Source organism: Brienomyrus brachyistius, chromosome 2 (assembly GCF_023856365.1).
Source record: "Brienomyrus brachyistius isolate T26 chromosome 2, BBRACH_0.4, whole genome shotgun sequence".
NCBI classification, from domain to species: Eukaryota; Metazoa; Chordata; class Actinopteri; order Osteoglossiformes; family Mormyridae; genus Brienomyrus; species Brienomyrus brachyistius.
In genome coordinates, this window is record NC_064534.1 from 6,524,868 (window position 1) to 6,547,793 (window position 22,926).

A 22,926-nucleotide genomic window follows, 5' to 3' on the forward strand; every position below is an offset into this window, starting at 1 on the left:
GCTGTTCCACATCGCAGCTCATCACCTCTTCCTCTCTATGACCTTATGATTTACCTACATAACTGCCTCCCTGCTGGAGCCATCAGGTCCTCATACAACAGATCATCAGCCTACACCACCAATCTAGAGAAGGTATCCGAGCGCTGGCACGATCCAGAAAAATGACACGGCTTTCAGCACCGGGCCATTTTCAGTCCTGCTTCCAACAGCTGGACCAACAAACCGCGATCACTCATCCAGACACTATGTTCCATCTCAAATCGCTATTATTCCCGTCGTACAGCTGCAGCTCTGCTCAGACGTCCCACAGACGCTGTTTTCCACTATCCTCCACCGTCGTCTTTGAAGGGATCTGGGAGTCCGTTTGACATTTACTCTGTGTTTCTCTTTCTGAGTTTTTATGGTTTATATATACATGTACAAACTCATATTCTAACCAAAATCATGTATAAAAATTCCCTTCAGTGGTAACTGACCCATGATGCTGTTTATTTGTGCTGCTGCCGATGTTTTTACACTCATTTTGGTTCATTTCAGTAATTCTTAGACATATTTATTGGTGTTTGAAGATGGTCCTGCTAAGTCTGTAGGCATCTGAAGGTGAACAGTGCCACCATGGTCTCCTAGATGAAGGAGATATCCTCACATCCTCACAACCATCACTGTCGACCCAGTGCCTACCCCATACTGCCCCGACCCCCCCCCCCCCCCCCGCGCCAGGCTCTGGGGCAGCTCATCTCTGATAAGGGCTGAACTGTCATCGGTCCCACAAGACCAGCAAAAAAGCAGACTTACTTTAAAGAGCAGCTCAAAGTCTCACTGCGTGATGGCGGTGTGATTTTGCCTTGCCATCTACCCTGCAGATTTTTAACAGATACTCCTCAAGCTGTGTCACCTTTGATGATAACAGCACCAAGCTTCTAAAATGTTAGCATTAAAGCATATTACATTAATACATATCTCTGTAATACATACCCCTGCATTAATACATGTCTTTGAACTCTGAAAAGAGGAACTCCAAGCAGTAAGAAGCAGAGAATTATTATGTTTTAACGGGCGTCCTCTACAGCTTCAGGACAGACATGAATTTTACATGCTTGAAGAAAAAAAAAACTCTCACAATTCAGAGAGGGGAAATGTGGAATAGGGCCGTTTTCCGGAAATGTCCGCGCATCGGTCAAAGATCAGCGGCGGCGGCGGGCCCGGGGGTGGGGGGAGTTGGGGGAGGGGAAGGGGGGGGCCGAGAGACGGAACCCAGGCGGAGCGATTGCATCAGGAAGAAAAGCGGTTGAAGAAAGCAAGAATGATGAACAGAACATTTAAAAAGATAAAGCAACAAACAAAGGAGAACAAGGGAGGCTGAGGATGAAATCGCAAGCGAAGGAGGAAAAGGGCAACAAAAAAAATTAAATAAAACGCAACAACTCACATGAAAATCCCAAATCAGTCTTGTGTTTCGGCTCGGGGGACATCTGAAAAAATGAAGCTTGAGGGGGAGAAGGGTGGGGGTGAGATGAAAATCATATTCAAACAGAAAGAAACACAAAGTGATGAACACAGAGATGCAGGAGGAGCAGTGCGCAGTCCTCTGCTAAGCACTGCTTCGCCAGGCCTTTCCCGTCGCTGGGAGACGCGCCCTGCTCCCACCGCTTCATTAACGACAACCGGCTCCACAAAATTAACCGTCTCCAGCTGATTCGCAGACTCAAGTCAGCGAGCACAATATGTTTGCAGCAGAAGCTTTGGCGGGGGGCCATAAACAAATCGACCGCTTGCGCAGGGGGGGCCGTTACAATACTGGTTAATGTTATCACGCTGGTTAGTACAGGCATGCTGCCGTAGCATGGATTTTATCACGTATCTGGGCCTTTCTGGTCATTCTGCATGGTGGAGCTCTGTCATTACACTGTGGACGTGCAGAAGACACGAATGAGGGCCAATGGGCAGGCAGGATACAGGCAGCAGGGCCAATGGGCAGGCAGTAGTATATAGGCACCGGGGCCAATGGGCAGGCAGGATACATCCACCAGGGCCAATGGGCAGGTAGGAGACAGGCAGCAGAGTCCATAGGCGGGCAGTATACAGGCACCTGGGCCAGTAGGCAGGCAGGAGACAGGCACCAGGGCCAATAGGCAGGCAGGATACATCCACCAGGGCCAATGGGCAGGCAGGATACATCCACCAGGGCCAATGGCAGGTAGGAGACAGGCAGCAGAGTCCATAGGCAGGCAGTATACAGGCACCTGGGCCAGTAGGCAGGCAGGAGTGAGTATGAACACAGAAATGTGAACATGCAGAGGAGCAGAAAAACAGCGTTCAGGAGGGTATTGGTAGGCATAGTGAGAGACAGATGAACTGAAAGTGTGGATTAATGTGAAAGGGACTGAACAGGACAGTAGATAAAGGAAAGAAAATTAGGGGTGGGGTGCAAACATAATGAGGCCTTATGAAGATAGGATTGTGATTTGTTAACATAAGTGCATTAATGATGCCTTCTGAAAAGATTAAAACTTAAAATTGTTAATTAATGGTGCCGCAGCACTACAGCATGGAAGATGAAAGTCTAATATTGAACCAATACATGAGCAGCAGAGAGCAGCAGAAACCAGGGCTGCTGGCTTCATGCCGCGAGCCAAACTGACGTTTTCACGGCTGCTGCCTTCAGTCATGAGAACAAAGATGGTGGACGGTGGATAAACAGGCTCGTTCATCACAGAGACGTTTAGAAAAGGAAGTGGTGCGTCCGATTTAATTAACCGGCAGTCAGCGTTTTTCTTCCTGGTCCACGTGGGCTTCGGCGGGGGGTGGGAGGGGTCGAAGGTGATGCCAACGTGCGTCTAGAACTCCGCTTGGAACCTGGCCACGTTCCGGACGTGCTTCCGATTACAGCGTGACTAAGGCCCCCCCACAGAGCCAGCACCAGAAAGGTCCGTGGGTCCGTGAGTCTGGCCTGAGTCTGTTCTTACGCCCTTAACCTTCGTATCCTGACTAAAACACCCCACACGAGTTAGGAGGGGGGATGAGAGGTGGGAGGGCGCAGAGCTAGAAGCAGCAGGATAAAAGTGTTCGCTAAGCAAATAACAGAAAAAGGTGTTTGTGATGGTGTAGCATTTCAGCCTGGATATCGGGTGAATCCATAACCATATCAAGGTGGATTCGGAAAGATCCCAGGATTTAAGCACCTGCCATGAATCCTGGGCTCCCATTTTGGACGTTAATGACCCTTCGAGGGGGGGGGGGTCCTTTCAGGAATTGGGGCAAGGGCTATTTTTACAGGCGCTCTACTCATTTCCAGTGTCTAATGTTTCAATTAAATCTCGCTGAGGGTGACAGAGTCGCCGACTCACGCAGTTAAGTCATGTGATTACAGCTGTAACTGCATCCTGGATTGCTCTGTCATTCATTTGCTTTTTTGCTGTTCATTTGGATGGATGTGATTTATTTAGTTTTTTTTTTTTTTTCCAGTCTGCTAACCATGAGAGACGGGGGGGGGGGGGGGGGGGGGGGGGGGGCAGGGGTGACTAAAGCAAGAGAGATGCGGGGGAGGGTTCTGTTTGCCTTTCGTTTTCCTGTGGAAACGAGGCCCCACTGGAAAAATGTCCCGTGACTCCGTACGACTGGAGCCTGAAGCAAGAACAAGTGACACCAGAAGTGGGGGACACGTCAGGAGCGTGGAATGCTCCGGAAAAATGCTCACAAATATTTAGATGGTGAAATTGCCTCTTATCAGCAGGTGAAACTTCCTTATTATTATTGAACTCAGATGCAGTACTTGGCCTAAAATCATAACAGTAATATCCACGCACACTAAAGTTTGAAGAGCAACTAAAACATCGCTGTGGTTGTTTTTTTTTCTTTTCTTTTTCTTTTAACTCATCTTTGTGATCGGAAGCAGATTCCAGACTGGGCTGGCAGGGCCTTGAATGGACAAAGCAATCAGTGTAGTACAGCACTGTCAGCCCACATTTAGGATAATCCAATAAAGAGGGAAAATCCATAGAGCGGCATTCTTACGAACAAGCAAAGCAATTAGGTTTGAGTGACAGAAAAAGGGAGATGAAGTGATTGATTTGATGAGATGTGGCTGGGGAGCGGCTCTTTGTCCGAGAGTCTAAACGCTATAAGCTGCACTCTCTCCCTCTCTCTCCCCCTGTTTGTGTGTGTGTGTGTGCATGGTGGGGGGGGGGGGGCTAAATCACCCCACTATAATTTTCACAATCACATTTGCAATAATATGAGCTTTTGGAGCACACAGATTGTCCCCTAAATTTACATGGAAATAGTCATTAGTGAGGATAAAACTATATGCGAGCTTTTAACTCAATCTGGGCAGGAAAAAAAATCAATCTGGGGAAATGAGTCTAAATCTATATCGATGTGGATTTTATATTGCCGGCGAATGGCTCATCCGTCTGATGGCCCCTTAATGGTGCGTCTTAGCGCCGCGGGAGAGGGCCAGGGGGCCCATGGAGGTGCTAAATGAGCCCAGGGATTGCGGAGGGGTCGCTATAAAGCCCTCTGTTAACCAGCTGCATTCTGGGAGTGACGCCGGCAGTTTAAAGGACGCCGGCTGTTGTGATGAGGTGACGTCCGGTGGGTCTGGAGGGAATGGATTTGGACCTTTTGAAACCTGAGCTGCAGACTTCCATAAGATGGGGGGGGGGATACCCTTCAGACCCCCCTACCACCACCTTAGGCTCCCCCTGTGGGGCCTCAGCAAGTACAGTGACGGATGCGTGCGTGCGGGTGAACCCGGGACACCAGCCGAGCGAAGCATCACTTCTGACTCGACAGAAACACAAACAAGCAAACAGATAAATAAAATTAACAGGAGCATGGGCGAGATGACAGACGGCGAGCGAGACGGCCACAGACGGCGATTAATCTTCTGAGTAATTAGATTCACCTTGCAGCGGGGCGCGTGCGGCGGCGGTGCAGGAGAGGACGCGGCTGACGAGTCGCATCGCCTGCGCAGCCACACGTATAATTGGCTTCTCCGTGGAAACACACATTCACGTTACTGTGACTTTGCGTTTTAATTCGCCTCTTGTCTGCTCCTCTAAAAATCGCCCGCGTGCCTAAATTGGGGTCGGGGTGCCAATAAATCATTGAGGCCTGGTAATTATCACGTGCACAAACAGTAATTGTTCGTCATTATGTCGGATATGGGGCCTGTGATGGGCGCCAGGTACAGGGACGAGCGGCATGCTTTTGACTCCCGGGGGCCGCAAGTGGACAGCCGCGTTGCTCTGCATCACACCGCACATGTGACATGCATGTGTGTGCGTGTCTGCTTGCCCTCATGCTGTTACGCAGACATCACCCAAGTCGTTTCTCCTGCAGCTCCTGTTATATAAAAAGGACATGACCTTGTGGGGGCCTGTGGGTTTTGAACCAATTAGCACCTGACACCTTTCTAGTATCCCCCCCACCGAGTGTCTGCATCAGTCATCGCTACACACAGACACACACACACACACACACAGACACACACACACACACGTGATTATTTTTTATGTTTCTGCATCTGCGCCTGCAGCAAACAGCATGTGCATGTCCAGAGGGGCTCCGAAGCAGCAACACTCACGTTGCATGCGACAGGATACTCACTCTGCATGCAGAGTCCATCGGTGCAGTTCTGTGACTGCAGCACCATGCCTTCGCAGTCCTTGCCCCCATTTTTGGGAGCGGGGGCATTGCACTCCCTCCGCCGCCAGTGGGTGCACTCTGTGCCGCAGGTGGACCACTTGCTCCACTCCGTCCACATGCCGTCCACTGGGGGAGGGCAGGGGAACACGAAACGGACCATCAGTCCCCGTCAGACTGCATTCCCGCACTGTATCTACGCATCTCTCTGCTTTGTTTATACGAGCAGATTGACTGAAAATGTCCCCTAACATTCCTGTACAATAGATGTTTTGAGGAAGTCCCCACAAACACTTCATTACTGACAACCCCATTGTTTTATTTAAGAAGTAAAGGAAATCAATTCTGGTACACTGGCTTTAAAACTGACTATTTGCTTTAAATTGACATTTTAAGAGGCGGCCCACCGAGAGCAGATGTCCAAAACTCATGGGATTGTAAGTTCATAAGGAAGCACCATTTCTGTGGACTTCGTAAATTTAGGAAATTTTATGAAACTTCTTTGTTGGATTACATGAGTATTGGTTCCCAAACTGTAACATATGATGAGCAAGTTTGACTTTAGGTCATTGGTGCTCTCATTTCACTAACAACAAAAAAGTATATGCAGTACGTTTTGGAAATATGCTCTACTGTTATTTGTGTTTACATTTTATTTTCTTATTTATATGTCATTACGCTGCTGCTTTACAATCCCCCTTCCGGTAGGACCGACATTTCAGTGACCAGCCAATGAATCAGGTGACGGAGGTTCTGTGTGGTATGTTTCATGCATTCTGCTCGGTTAGGGTGAGTCTTCCCATGAGATGAGATCCCACATCACCGCGCTCATGTCTTGCAGACGGCAGCTTGGCCACGTACCTGAGCACAGGGAGGTGCAGGGCAGCTTCTGCACGCCCTGGCCCTCGCAGAACGCCCCGCCGTTAAGTGGTGCTGGGTTGGTGCAGGTGCGTGTGCGCTTCTGGTATCCCCGACCACAGCGGCTGTTACATGCCGACCACTCGGTCCAGGTGGACCAGCCTCCATTCACTGTGGGCAGAGGATGGGGTTGGCAGCTTACCTTCTGTCATCTCACAGCCTGCCTGCTTCACAAACACAGTGGCTTCACCCTCTAATTCAGATGAATATTTATTTAGAAATTTGAGCAGAGTGACTCCCTCAAGGAAATACCAGGACACACTCGAATCGGCAATCTTTTGGGAGGAGGCCCCGTCCCTCACCACTTCTTTACCCCCACTCGCCCCTCAGCGCTTTTTCTCCCCCCCTGTCCCTCATCACTTCTCTACCCCTCTTCTGTGCTAATAAATCACACACAGGCCATTGAGCCATTTTTCCATTTCCCTCCTGGTTCCTGCGGTTTATCTCCAGACCAGTTACCGTGGCAGCACAATGGCCGGCTGTTTCTCGTAGGCCGTCCCCGCGCCTCCTCCCTACCTGTGGTCTTTTCCTCCTTCTCCTGTTACCTCCGGACATGAGAGCTCCCCGTCAGCCTGCTTCTTTGCCCAGCCAGCTCAGTGCACAGCAGTTTCCATCTCCGCTAACCCCCCCACCTCCCCAAAGCCTCTCTCTCTCTCACTCACAGCATTCAGCGGGCGTGTAACCCCAGTGCCCATAAGGCTTCCTGCATCTCGACGGCCCCCTTGACAGGTCTCTCAGAGGTGATGCACGAGCGGGCGAGCACATGTGAGGCTCTTCGAAAGCCAGCAAAGAGTTTTATTGGCTTATAGTTTGAAGACAAATCCGGGGATTTGGTGGGTGTCACTGGGCATGAGCTGTGTGTGTGTGTGTGTGTGTGTGTGTGCGTGGTGTGTGTGTGTGTGTGTGTGTGTGTGTGTGTGTGTGTGTGTGTGTGTGTGCGTGTGCGCACGCACGCGAGAGTCCACGCGCGCGTCTGTGTGCTTTTCGAAAAAGTTCTGATCTCGCTCGGTCCTGGGGCTCCTCTGATGTGCCGGATTAATCACCAGTCTCTGCGCCTCGAGCCCGCCCCCCCCCCCCCCCCACCCCTCCCAACCTCTGTCCCTCCATCCAAGCAGGCTTGAGAGAAGAAACGGTCCAAATGACAAACGGGCCCAATCAGTGTGCTTTTCCCATCGAAAGGATGAGCCCACATCAAAGCCATCCCGACACACGTGCTCTTGCAAGTGGCATTAGCAAGCAGCAGAAACACGCCAGGGAACCCAGGACCCCCCGTGTGACCCCCCGGCTCCGCAGTTCTCTCAGCCCTCTTGTGTGCTGCCTTTTCCACGCCATTCTACAGGAGCCAGGCTCACGCCGCCAAAATGAGGTCACCCACACCAGCTCCTTCTTCAAGCGGCAACAAAAGACGAAGCAAAAAAAAATGACTCCACACAATCCTTTCAAGCAGAGTCCCAGAGAAGACGATTCAAACCCTGTTTTTTCACATTGATACGGAACCAGCGGAGGGAGAAGGGAAAGAAATAACTTTACTTTTATCTTGGCTTCTGTAATGTTAATGATTCTCTTAGGATGCTCCTGCTTGTTCATAAAGATGTCGCTCAGCCTCAGCTGAAGATCGACAATCCTTCCTACCTCCGGCACGAGCTGTCGTCATTCTTCCCGATAGCCTGCTCCCGGTCTTGCTCTCAGGGCGTGTCATGCTGGATAGCACCAGCTGCTAGCATAGCTCATGACTAACGACTTAAATGACATCACTGGCCACTTAATAAGTAGCCCTCTGATCCTCTCTCTGAGTGAGCTGTGCTTAAGGAGAAAGACACCGGATCCCAGCACGGCCCCAAAAATTGAGGCAAACCGCTCTATTCATGAGAGGTTAGTGACACGATGTGCCTCAGCCAATCAGAGGAGCCCCACGAGGATTGCCCAAGCAGGACAAACAAGGACACACTTTTGCACGCTGCTTATGGAGGAGATGGAGGGGTGCTGGGGGTCTTGAATGTGGCCGGTTTGGCGAGTCTTTGTTTGTGGCCCCGCATCTTGCAGCCGTAAGTGCTGGGAGTTCACAAACTTACAAAATCTTTCCAGAAAGAGAATCAAAATATTCCTTGGCCCTCGCAGGATAATCCACTCATGAATGGAAAGACGCAGCAGCCTGGAAGCCTTTTCCGGGAAGGAGATCATGCTGGAACGCCGTATTCACCCTCTAATCTCCATTCACCGCACTCTTTGGCCAGGCTCCTCTCTATCGACTGTGTCTGGAACTTCCCAGATAAACGCCACAGCGACCGGTGTGCTTCTGAGCTCTGGCTGAGTCGGGTCACGTGTCACGTCCATGGCGGACAGGCTGACTTCCTAACAGGGGTGTCCGGGCCAGAAAGGAGAGCCCCAAAACCGTGTTGTGACCCGGTTGTGGTCCTAACCCTCGCCGCTACCTCGGCCTTGAAGGCCCCTGAATCGTTTTACACTCTTAACTGTGTCTGAGCTAATAAATAAGAGCTTAAACAAGACACAATAAATTGCTTTGGAAGTAGCACTCGGGAGTAATTTGTTTGGAGACAATGGTGTCGTGTTTTATAACATTCATAGGAAAGGAGGAGGTTTTCGGTAACACGATCCAATCGGACTACCTCTCTGACTCAGAGCCCATTGTGGTGATCACACCTGGCTGCCTGCACAGACATGCTGACCCTGCATCATTAAGGAGAAGTGAATGATGGGTAGGCCCAGGGACCTGGGGGCAGCTGGTGAAGGGGGGGGGGGTTGGGGTGGAGGTGGCTGATGAAACTGCTTTATCTAGTTTCACTTAATGGGATAGGAATCATCCAGAAAGTTTGCTTTTCGGGTTGAGAAATTCTGCTAAGTAATCCTATTAACACAGCATATCCAGGACACGAGAGCGGCTCTTACACTTGGGAATCCGTATAAACACCATGCCAAGAGAGGACTGGATCCGTGACGGTGAACGTATGACATGATAAACAAGAAGTGGTACCGCGGCTGCCGGCCATTTGCATATAATGCTGTAAGGGGCAGACCATGGACAACCGCCGGCGGAGTGACGTCATGCGATCAGGCAACAGGCCTGGGAACAGGCCTTACATAAGACTGGCCTCACTGCTCTCTCTCATGTGAATGAATGCATGAATAAATGAATGTTACATATAGATTTACATTTAGCGCTTTTCAAGACACCCAAAGCACTTTTACAGACCCAGTGAGGAGCCTAAGTAGCTATGGTGGTGAAGGGGCAGGAGAGGATTCACCAGTTAGATACAGGAGTTGATTAGGAGGCCACATGTGAAAGGGCCGCAGTGGGCAATTTAACCAGGGTATCGGGGCACCGCCCTCACTCTCCAATCAGGTGTTACAAAAGGGAATTAAAAAGGGCCCCGAAGTATCTTTTCAATGCTCACAGCCAGAGGTGAGACGAGATGAGATGCGTATCTGAAAGCTGGAGGGCGTGAGCCCTGAACCCAGAACGGCATGAAGAACAAACATTCCAGAAATCTAGAGCAAACAGAGAAACACCCCGGCCATAAGGCAGAGGAGCAGCGTGCACTCAAACACACGAGCTCCATGGATCCGTGCACCATGTACGACGGAAACGTGACGAGCGCTCGGGGCTGGAGGCGGCGAGCCCGGCGTCAGAGCCTGTCCTATTACTCTGTTACTTTACATTCTCTCCCTTTGTGACATAATCTTCTTTCACATCTGCTCTGCAGTCAGCTACAATTCCCCTTTGAGGGACTTTGATTACGTCCCAATGCCACCCAGGAAAGGAGTCGTTCAATCAGAAAAATCAACCCCCCCTGCGATCCGACGCGATCCGGGAGATTCTTAAGTTTAGTTTATACATTCAGGACCGACCCGAAACCAAGCTGGGTTGCCGCGGTGAATCTGAATATCGCCGGCGCTGTTTCCGCCGCCGCTTCCCGTAACCGCGTTTGCGTCTCTCCAAAACGGCCATGTAAGTTTCCCCGGGAATGCGGCCGTCAGCCGAGCAGAGAAAATGTAAATGTGAAATGTAAATGTTCCTCCGCAATACGCTCCCCGAAAAAGGCCCTCTGGCACTGACAGTGAATTAATGAAACAGAACTCCAAATGCGTGGGTAAAGCATGGAAACAGCCACGACTGTCTGAGGAAGTAAAACAAATGTATATCTTATATGGGGGGCGGGGGGTGGGGGGGGGCAGCTGCATGACATTTACACTTTTCAAATATTTCCTCATATATGACGAATTACAATGTAACAGAAGTGTTCCTATCTTAGCGTTTTACTCGAGTATTTACATTCGGCGCAAGATCTTCATATCCATGTTCACAGACTGAGAAATTCATACCTCTGGCAAGGCACGCTGTCATTAACGAACCCAACCAGTTAATACTAATACTACAAACAGCTTTAGTTTAAAGAGTAAGACTTATGTGTTGGACAATTTTAATTTAAAAATCAATTTCTTTCTGATACTGGCAGAAATAACGTGGAGTTATATGGCAGATTTAGGCATGCAGCCAAAACATTAGAAGTGGGTCAGATCTGGAGAGAACTTAAATGTATTTTTATGGCATTTTCAGCTAATTGCTAGCGGGGCATATGAAAGTAAAGGCAGGTCGTTTGGTATTATCAGCGCACGAACAATGACTTCAATTAACCAACCATCATGCACTAATGAGTCAGCCAATAGGCTCATGGAGACGAGGTGGGATGAGGGCAATCCAGTCTGTGAATAGACGGTGGCAGCAGGGATGCTGCTCTCTGGGTTAGGACTCTATGCCAGTTCTCTGTGCGAAAGGCCGCCAGTTGAAATCCCAGTGTGGTCTAGCCGTTGAGCCTTTAACCTTAATTGTTCCAGTGGTTGGCTGACCCTGCTTCCTCAAAAATATACATCGCCTTGGATCAAAGCATCTGATGAATATAAATTAAATGTAAATGTAGTTCAGCTGAAGGATTCCGTTTCGGATCATGTGCTGGGCGATGGCTTTACTGTGAGGAAATGAGGGAATTAGCATCGGATGCAGGATGTACTTAACGGGCACCGGCAACAACAGCAAACAGGCTGGGTGCCGTAGGAACCACAAGATGATGGCGAACTAACCAGGAGTATTCGGTGTGAAGGACCACTGACCCCCCACTCACCGTAGACGATGACGGTGGCAGTGGTGCTCCGCCGCCTGGCCACGATGTTTTTAGCCACGCAGGTGTAGTTGGCTGTGTCTGAGAGGCGGGCCTGCTTGATGATGAGGTTGTGGTCGATCGTGATGTAGAAATTGCGGTCGTCCGCCGGATCGATGACCTCCTCGTTCTTCAGCCACTCCACCTATGACGACACAGGGGCAGAGACATGGATGGAAGGATGTGAATATCAATGAAAGGAACTGAAGAAGAGCAGGAAGAAGGTGTCGTATGTAATTATAAGCTCAAAAGACTCAAAACCTTTCATATCCAGTTATCATTATTAAATCAAACACGACACAATGTTTTATAATACAAATGCTAAGAAATATATGTTCATTTACAAAAAAGTAGTGTTTAATAATGTCCTGCCTTTTATTTATCCTAATGCTACCCGTTAGTTGGACAAATACACTGTACTTTAGTTTTACCTACATCATAAATAACACTTACAATAAAGTTTTTTATGGCTATGTCAGAAAGATTCAGGTTTTGTTTGATCATGAAATGGAAAATCTTATATTTTTTTTAAATACAGGTTAACCCGAAAGCTGAGCAACCAAATCCACTCAGAGCTGATGATTCAGGAAACTTTGAGGTAATCCCTCACAGTTACAGAGCCAGGGCTGATCCAAGTTCGAGGTCAGGTACGGTCAGACAGGATAGAGGAAAGTTCGCTAACGGGCTAACAAGACGTTCCCGCTTTGAACCTCCTCTCCAAGCCGACTGGTGAAACTCCCCGCACCACTCCTGGGGTGTACAGGAGGATAAAGCATTACATCGTTCTGACTCTGATTGCCATAAAGAGATGTGAGGTCAGGCGCTAAGGAACTTTGTACTCTGCTACAAGTCATGACACACTTTGCTTCAACAAGTCTGATGCTGAGAAATCACGTACAGATTCAATGTCACTACCTTCCCCAGTGCATTGTGGGTCGACACCAAAGATGTAATATTGCTCCTGCACTAGGAAGCCACAAATAAAAAATATTAAATCCAATAAGGAAAAAGGGTATATGAAATAATAATCTGCAAGTAAAACCTGTGTCCCTCCCATCGATAAGGAGCAGGAATCATATGTGTCCGTCACACAGAATTTTAGCTATTACAGGAACCACACCACCTTTAAGCAGATTACTATTTCCAAAGGGAGAAAGATGTTGGGTAAAATATATAAACACTGCTTAGAATTCACTCATTTATGAGCATGAATTGTTTGGTCAGACTTCTCCCCCACCGCTCAGCAGCGGGAAAAAGAATCCTGTGGGTGTCGATCTGGCCAACCTCCCGAGCTTGTTCTCAGTGACAGACGGACGAACAAATCACTGACACTTTAACTGGCCATGAATCATCCTTATCACTGTTTGTTTGTTTATACGGCTGCTCTGCAATAATAAAACTCATTTGTCAGCTGACGTTACCAACGCGGTTTTTATTTGTGGGAAAACAAAAAGGGGAGCAGACCAATCACGTGGCAAAGCCTGGAACCCGCACAGCACACAGTTACGCACAAGCAGACCTGAAGGCGTTCAGGCACGTCAGTAAAACATCCGCAAAACTGATGTCCCGCTTGAGTGGCAGCGACTGCCCCAGTAAGGGCAGCCACCCTGCCACACACACACAGGGCAAATTCAACACAGTGTTTCGCCGTGTTCCATGCTGTCGTGTGGCTCTGTGGCCGGGAGAACCGATGCGCGCAGCCTAGGAAACGCAAAATTGACAGCGAAGACAAAACACTAGGAGCCCTGTGTGTTTATGAGAGCAGCAACCACTGGAATGGTGACAAAGGTGATGGGGGGGGGGTGTTTCTGCAACCACGGAACCCTGCCACCATGACACCCCCAGGAAGTGAGTTTTATTCTCGCTTTTACATCGGTGGTGCATAATTCATCAGCGGTAATATTGTAGACATTACGAGAATATTAAAGCATAAATCAGTCAGGGCAGTGACTCAAGCACAGATAAGTAAATGGTTAGTGAGCACTGGTTTACGCCATTATGTCAAAACGGTTTGTTTTAAGGAGCGTAGGGGATGCCGGAATTGGGGGGGGGGGGGGGGGTTTCCCCCACAAACGGAATCACGGCCAAGCAGAGCATCCGCAAAGACAATATATAACAATAATGATTATAACATCACACGCGGCAGTCGGTAGAAGAGATGACCTGCGGGGGGCGATGTGGGACCTCTACTCAAGGTCAAGTGTAGCCTGAGTTTGAGGATGAGAGCAAAAGAGGGGGGGCATCACGCACCCCTACGCCTCCACTCCATTCACAGCCCCCCTCCCCCAGAGGCCCTTTATCCCCGTCGTTCTTCTGCTCGAATGCCCTCGCGCTCGGCTTCATGCTCCGCTCTGACCCCCCTCCCCAGAGAGGTTCATCGCTGTGCCCACCGAGCACCACGGGGGTCTGGAAATCATAGCAATTACAATGTAAAATAAAAAGAAAAATATAAAAGATAAAAATCAGAAAAGCATTCGGACGGCTGCATTCGCCCATCGGGGGGGGGGGGGGGGGCGAGGGGGGGGAGACGGCCGAGCGGCTAATTAGCGGCCACCCTACTTTCATGCCAAAACAGAAAATTGCATCTCTAGTGAGATTCTGCATGGCGACTGAACGGAAGGCAGGCCTGCACCGCCATTAAAGCACAGAGCACCTCCTTCCTGTACGGAATCGATGGGCGTCTTTTCCGGACGGTTATTTTATATTTACAGTGGAAAATCAAAGGGTTTCCAGGCAGCCATAAAAGAGGGATGAAGCCAATGGGGAGGACAGAGTGGTATGTGCTAATGAGATATTCACTTATTACCGTGCGGAGACGAGAGACACAGCCACTCTCACGCTATGAAATTATCTGTGATTGAAACACGAACCTTTACCATTGTCTATGTTTTTGTTTATCGTAGATTAGAAGCAGAGCAGCTGTATACTACAAGCAAAATACAGTGTCCAGATAAATCTGGCACTATTTTTCGGTGCGCGGGAGTGTGGTGACCAGGGTAAACAGAGTGAACGCCATGCTAATGAGCAGGGTAGGCAGGACGAGGCCAGAAGACTCACGTGGATCAAGAGTAAATTCTATGTTAGAGACTCTGCTAACATGGAAAGAAAAGAAAAACGAGATTTATTAACAAGTTACCTTCAGGGTCACAATTTAACCCAAATCGAATGAAGCTGCTGGTTATGCAGAGGGTAGGGATGGGGTGTTAATGGCGTTTAGAGTTAACACAGGTGTTTGGCCCTGGGACGCAGTTTATGTTTTCGGAGTGGGGGCTAGGAGAGGCATCAACAGAGGATCATTAACAGTCTCGGCGCCGAAAGCAGGAATGAAATGGACTTGCCGTCCCCATCACCATGGGCCCTGAATGTGTGGAGGGGTAGGGAGGCCACAGTGTGGGACTATCATGCAGTGCTGTGAGTCTAGCTCCCATGCCGGGGGGGTCAGGCCTCAAAGCAGACCTACAAGCAGTACAATTTTACACTCTCTGCACAGTGTGTGTGCGTGATGGGGGGGCACAACCCTAAAGTGGAGGAAAATTACATGTTAGAAGCCAAGTGGGAAAAAAACACCACTGTGTTCTGTGAACTTTTTGTTAAGGCACGGATAATTTCCTGTTTATTTTTTATTCATTCGCTCGTTCAGGGGGGAGGCTGTTTATAATTTCATATTCCCCTCTTTGCACATTTACACAGCTGTAGTGATTCTGGGTCAGGCCAGGGCCAGGCCAGGTGCCCCGTTTGGTCCGGGGGGGGTGATGGATGCACCCCCCTGGGAGGCCACCGTCCTGCTGTCCCAGGTCCTCCATAACTGCCACATTCAACCTAGAGATCTCATTACAATAAAAAGGTCGAACTTCAGCAGAAAGAGGACTCCTGGAAGCCAAGGGGGCCGGTGCTGGGAAGTGCACAGCACTTTTTAAAGGACCGTCATTGCAGTGGCATTAAAGATACAGGCCGTGTGTGTGTGTGTGTGCAATTAGTGCACCCACAATAGGATAAAAACCTGTTACTTGTAACCATAAAGGAACATTTTTCTGGTACCCACAGAGAAAAACTTCAATTTTATAAAAGTTTGTGACTGCAGTCAAAAAAAACTAAACATGCCAAAAGTCTTGTATTTTGACTACTTATAGTTAAGTTAGGGCTGTCATAATAAGAATGTAGAGTCCCCACAAAGATATGAATACGTGGACTGTGTAAAACTGAAGACTCATTTCAGGGTCATTTGTGGCTTTCGATGGACCTCAAGCTGACTTCACCTGGCCGAGCGAGGAGGTAAAGCGAGGACACAATCATTACTTTGGCCAACACTCTGCAGACTTGTGAAGGCCTCACACCTGCGTAGCCTTCTCTCTGTGCCCGGCTCCAGAATGTTCCGCTCCCCATAAACGCACGCACACACATTCCACACACACAGCCTCGTTCACAAACAGATGTGCTCCTGCTCATTATTGACTGATTGGCACCAGGAGATTCATTAGAATAATTGGCTCATTTGTTGTCATTAACCCAGAGAAAGCACCACATGTCAGTCTGGGAGCACGTGTTGGAGGCGAGGACTTGCCCGTCAGCCCAAAGCCATCACACCAAAGGCGGAAAGACGGACAAATCCGAGGAGGCAAAATCGTGCCACGCTCAGAAGCGAGAGAAAAGCTGCATGTTTCCTCTCGGAGTTTAAACATCGGGCAACAACGTTCATCAAGGCAGCCATCAGACAGACACCAAACGCCATTACGGGCCAATTACAGGAACGCAACTCAATCAGCTCAAGGCAGAGTAAACGTGATTCGGAGACAGAGCGCAGTGCGGTATGTGTGTGTGTGTGTGTGCCAGATGCTCCCTGGATGGGCCTCGTGCCTGTGAAAAATAACCAGCTATCAGACCTCGTGTGTTCAGGGCACAGAGGCCCGTGGACACGGACCAGTGTGAACGTTTCCCCTAATTCCATTCAGCTCACCTGCCAAGTCGTGATAAGCAACATCAACAAAATACCCTCCGGTCCCACACATCCCCCCCTGGCCTGTAATTTTAAGAGCGGTTTGTAATTTAAAGTCTCTGTTTCAGCCGCTTTGTTATTGCGCTTCGCCTTCTGCTCCAGGTCAACACAAGCCGAGATCTAAGAGGCTTCCGGTTCCCCGAGAAGCTGCCGTGTGCTCGTGTCGTATGTTTGCTATTTTTCTGCCCCAGCACCGATTACCCATCTTTCTGGGCGAGTTTTGCTCTGAGGTTTGATGTTCCACTCGTTCTGCGACCCCCCCCCCCTTTCTTGCACTGTTCTATCGCTCTCATCACTGGTCCTCCTGAAGCTGCATGAGGTTTGACCACGACGGACCAACATCTTCACACGCCTTTTTCTTTTTTCCACGAGAAGGAAAACATGAACGAGCCAGGAGTGACGGCTCAGTTCAAAGGAAGAATCTATGCCTGAGAAAGAATTTGTTTTTGGTTTGTTTCATGGTGCATTTGTCACTTGATCAGCGGAAGGTTCCAGGTGCGTGATCACAGGCGCCGCTGGAGCAGAGCACCAAATCTCCCACCAAACCCCACCAAACAGGGGCTGCAGGTGCCATGACTGGCCTTCACATGCAGGTACCACAGTATGGAAACTGGCTCTCCTAGAACCATAAAGAGGTTCTGTTCTGCTGGGAAGTCTGCTTCAGAGGCCCACCTGGCCAATACAATAACCCCTCTGCCCCCCGTCTGACCCAAACTGCAGCAGGATGTTCAGGAAATACATTATTATTTCATCCAAAACAACTTACATACGTTATATATCTGTCCACAGCTGTATATCTTACCAAAGATATTCTGGTTCCTGCCAAGGCACACAACAGATGTTTTCCTCACGGGATATGAACCCAGAACCTGCTGGTTGAAACCCAGCCCCCTAAACAGTTATAACAGACACTTCCAAGAGTTACGGTTTTGTACTCCTACTCCCGCTATGACCCGTAGCTTGGGGCCCATGAAACACTACACGGCAGTGATCGGCAGGGGAAGACAGAGGGCGCTGGAGAGTCATACAGAAAGTCAGCTAGAGGAGACCAGTACCTGCAGAGACAGAACTGGGCCACCAGCACCCAAACGGGCCCCAGTGGACTTGGACTATATTCAGAAGCCCTCCACATCTGTCCCCAAATCCAATACCACCAGCAAGCCTGGAAGTCAGAGCAGGAGACTGTCACACCGCTTGAACAACTCTGCCCCCAAGGTGAACCAGACACTATATCCACAGCAAGACAAAAGAGAAGAGAAAATCGAGGGGTGGGGACAGAGGAGTGAATAAGGAGCTGAACATGTGACCAAAGGTTTGCAGGTTCGAACACCTGCAAGTAAACTAGTAATGTCCTGTAATCATGCTTTGGGGGGAGGGGGTGTTTCCTGACTGATCTTTTCCTCAGTTCTGCTGCACCCTTCAGAAAACAAACAAAAATGAAAAGTTCCAGATAAAGGCACGCACCGAATACCAGTGGCTACACATACAGAAAAGTTTTGAACATGATCTTCACATATCACACAGAAACGTCCAAACCCAACACAGGCCTCTAATTACAGGTAATTACACAGTAATCACATAAAGAGCCCCATGCCACTGCTGATCTGTGGTGTATCTTCAGAGCACAAATGAAGCCTGGATGAAAGGCAGCGGCAGGCACGTCGACCGCCGTGTGCCCCTTAGAGGGGCCCCGATCCTGCCATCATTAACCAATGACCCTCAGCTAGGGGGAAGGGGGTGCGAGGGGGGTATGGAGTTGCCATAAATCAGACTCCAGATGTGCTGAACTGGGCTGAACCAGCCCCACCGGAGTTCCTGGGGGGTGGGGGTTCACACAGGTGCGTGTGTCATTCCCTTTCTTTCAACAAAGACAGTACTGAGAGAGAACGGTACTGTACACAGAATGTAGGACCGACAGACGACCACAACACACGTCACGAGAGAAGAGAACAGAACAGCACACAGAACAAAGCACTGACAGAGAACAGTACAGCAAAGAACACAGCACTGAGAGGACAGAACAGCACACAGAACACAGCACTGACAGAGGAGAACAGTACAGTACACAACAGCACAAACAGTGCTAAATTCAATATGCGCCAGTAAGAAGCTACAGTCGCAGTCAATGACCCTGCACACACACACACACGCACAGACACACACACACACACACACACACACACACACACACAGACACACATGCTGCTGAATCAAAACTGTGTCAGTAAAAAATCCGGGGCAAAATCTGAATGCCCAATATCTGTGTTAAAAAAAAATGCTGAGCCAGTGAGAGCAGAAGCCAGTGAGAGCAGAAGCCAGTGAGAGCAGAAGCCAGTGAGAGCAGAAGGCAGCTCGAGTGCTTCACCACCCCCGCCCCCTACCTCCCAGGGTTGGGGCATCGAAACACACTCAGCGGTGCTCTCAAGTGTTGAAGTGATTGACAGGGGGGAGACATTAAGTTTGGTCCTTGGTTACGGGTCACCGCAGAGACCACGTCTGGATTTTGAATGCGCCGGCGAGCCCAAGGGGTCCGGCCTAATGAACACACGCTTCCTGAGGCTCGCTCTCTGAGTACTTTCACATTCGCCGCGCTCCTGTGGCGCCGGGGCCCAGCCTCTGATGGCTCTGACCCCGGCCCAAACGAACCTGAGTGCTAACCACCTAACACGGCGAGTTTAAACGGCTCTGGGACCAGGAGTAAGTCTTGCCCTAACAGCGGTAACAAGGCCTGTCAGAGGAGTGTGAACCGGTGCTACTGAGCCTATCAGCCGTATGTCACACTAGCGGAGTCACATGATCTCCTAGCCAGGATGCTAACATGGTGCTTATATCTCATTGGCTTTCAAGGGCGTTAGTCAAATTTGAACCAAAATCAGCCACATTGCATCAAGAGTGTATAAAAAACACACATAGGCACACAAAGGCTCACACGCCCACAACTAAAACAGACGCACACATATGGAGCTATTCACACATGCACACAGACACACACACACACACACACACACAGACAGACGTGTGCTCATATCTTTCTGGGGACCATCCATTCGCTCTGTGGGCAAACCCTAATCCCAACAATGACACCCTTAACCCCTACCCAGCCATAACCTTAATCAGAATTAGCAAAACAAGATACAAGTCTTATGGCATTTTTAGTATTTGATTGCATTCACAGATTTTTATAAAACTGAGGTTTATATTGTAGGGACCGGAAAAATGTCCCTACAAGCTAAAAGATTTCACCACACGCACACGTGCACACAGTTATGCAGGCAGAACCCTGACAGTCCCCAACATCACGGTCTCACATCACACGAAGCCCAAGAAGAATCCATATTTCTCAGCCAGAGGCCATTGTCTCCAGCTGCATTCCGGAGCTTTCCCCCAGACCTGGGTGGAGGAGGCCGTGCAGAGAGTGGTCAGGTCCCCCTGTGGGAGGTGGAGGAAAGGCAGCGAGAAGGTGGTGCTTCCTCGGAGCATGTGAGTTCGCTGCTCTCCGTGCGATCTGTGGGGCCGGACCATGTGACCACTGGGCCGAAGAGCCAACAGCTTCTCTGTTTCCCTCTCTTAGGAAAAAGCACACAAACGCACAGAGTACAAACGGAGAAATGCAGCCAACCAACACATACACAGACACACACATAAAACAAATAAGGGTGAGATATGACCAACCAACACATACTCGCGCATACCCAAAGATACACAGACAAACACACCATGCACACAGACAAACAAGCATTCAGCCAACACACACACGGAAATACACAGACCAATGCAGTCAGCCAACACACACAGACAGGGCACACACAAAGTACCCGGCACGTATGCTGGCACACCGTCTAATTAAGGTCTGACACATATACAGCATACACATGTGCACACGCACATTCCAGCAGCCAACACCCTGACACACTAAAACCCAACACACACAGACAGGGCACACACAAAGTACCCGGCACGTATGCTGACACACCGTCTAATTAAGGTCTGACACATATACAGCATACACAAAAGCACACGCACATTCCAGCAGCCAACACCCTGACACACTAAAACCCAACACACACGGACACAGACTGAAGCCAGATTCTGCAGCGGAGGTGTTACTCTCAGCCAATGACGCGGCGGATATGCAATCATGTGACCCCGTTACGTCACTACCTTGAATTTACCTATTTCCTCTGCTACATTCACTGTGCCACACAGGCCATATGTGTAACACGCAGACTCGCATGAATGTCACATGATACATGCATGCCACGGTCCGGCACAGGATCCCCAAATCCCCACTGGGCCCTTCTGTTCCCACTGTACAATGTGGCCCTTTGTCATCGTGGCCTTGGCCCCAAGAATACAGTGGACCCATGGGGCTGAGGCACCACTGCCTGACTGGAAAGCCCGCTCCCGTGGCAACCGTGCCTCCTCACTGCGGCGCACTCGCTGGCACTCCTGAATGCCGTTTGTAAAGCCTCTGGGGAGAAGGGAGGTGCCATGGAAAGCAGAAAAGGGTGGGGTGGGGGGTGTTTTGTAGCTGGTAAATTTTAATAGATTTTTATGAGACCGGCAAAGTGCCCGACCAGTTGAATGGATGAGTCCCGCCTTCCTGTTTGCCCACCCCTTTTGTAAAGCTGGTGGGGGGTGGGCTTATGAAAGGAGTTTATAAAGGCTCACTCCATGGGGCTACCCACATGCCCCTCCCCCTCGCCCCCACCTCCTGCCCCCTCCCCGTCAAGCTCTCACTCAAGTGGAGAAGCAGAGAAAGACGCACTTCAGATCCTTGTGATGCTCACACAAAGCACCTTCACGTTCCGCTTCAGTTGGCCTGCTGCGGAGTTCCCAGAACTCAAACAGGCTTTCCTCTGGGGGTGAGGGGGCAAGAAGGCCAAGGCAAATGCTCCATCGGATAACCGCTGGACGCCGTCTGTGGGTGCGGGGCTTGGGACCCATTCCAGGGTGGAGATCCGTCTAGACAAAGTCAGTCAGCAGAACCAGGAGTGGTACACTGAGTGGTACACGGCCTGCTTCCCTCCCCCAGCACCCTGCCCCCGCATCCAGTCACAAACTCGCAGGACACAGCAACCCCGCTGAAAATGAAGTTACCATCACCTGGGGACTATTTTGGAGGTGATGCGCTCATGTGAGGGACAAAGTTACTGCTAAGATAAAGCCACCCCACCCCCAGGGACAGTGGGACAGTACAGAGAGCTTCTACCACACCACACTGGCAAAGCTCCCCAAAGGTCTCCCTCAAGCCATGGTGATCTCCGATCCTCATTCACAGGACGCAGGATGTATCTGCAGATGAGCTCCAGCACTGCATGAGCCACAAGTTCTCCATCCATCCATTTTCCAAACCGATTACCCTCCTGGGTCGCGGGGGGTCCGGAGTCTATCCCGGAAGCAATGGGTACGAGGCAGGGAACAACCCAGGATGGGGGGCCAGCCCATCACAGGGCACACTCACACACCATTCACTCACACATGCACACCTATGGGCAATTCTAGCAACTCCAATTAGCCTCAGCATGTTTTTGAACTGTGGGGGAAAACCGGCCGCCCCCAGATCTAATGATAATAATAAATAATAATAACAATTGCGAATATTATAACTTGTGGTGGGGGCAGCGTGGGGGCGGCATGGTGGTGCAGTGCTTAGCACTATTGCCTCACACCTCTGGGACCCGGGTTCGAGTCTCCGCCTGGGTCACACGTGTGCGGAGTTTGCATGTTCTCCCCATGTCGTCGTGGGGTTTCCTCCGGGTACTCCAGCCCAGTAGGATAAGCGGTTTGGAAAACGGATGGATTATTAGACCTTAAAGACGTAGATTAGGAGAAGATCTGCCAGCAAATGACAGAGCTGTAAGCCCCACCTGTGAGCATATGAGCCAATTGTGACATCCCCCCACTCCCATCACCCAAGAGACTCGTACTAGGACACAGTGCAGAACACTACGCACACAGTCCCTTACAGCAGGGGATCCCAACAGGCTGTCCGCAGAACCCTGGGGGTTTGGGGAAGGGGCCCATTCTCCTCCAAAAATAAACTATATATTTTTAAGCCACACCTTGATGTTTTTTAGAGCCCCTGACAATCGGCATTCAGAGGGCATCAGGGAAATATAGAAACAGCTAGATGTATTAAATGTGGCCTGTCGGATTCCGCTCGAGCGCCCTCTTGCTGGATCACCTGGGAGC

General features: G+C 49.9%; 1 protein-coding gene across 1 annotated transcript in view; it reads right to left on the minus strand.

Annotated features, from left to right (window-relative positions):
* The window catches only part of unc5ca (unc-5 netrin receptor Ca), a 115,763-nt gene that overhangs the window by 18,942 nt on the left and 73,895 nt on the right, over window positions 1-22,926 (minus strand). The window contains 3 exon segments of the mRNA XM_048984024.1: window positions 5,611-5,775; window positions 6,508-6,675; window positions 11,703-11,883. Of these exon segments, the coding sequence (XP_048839981.1) occupies window positions 5,611-5,775; window positions 6,508-6,675; window positions 11,703-11,883 (514 nt within the window).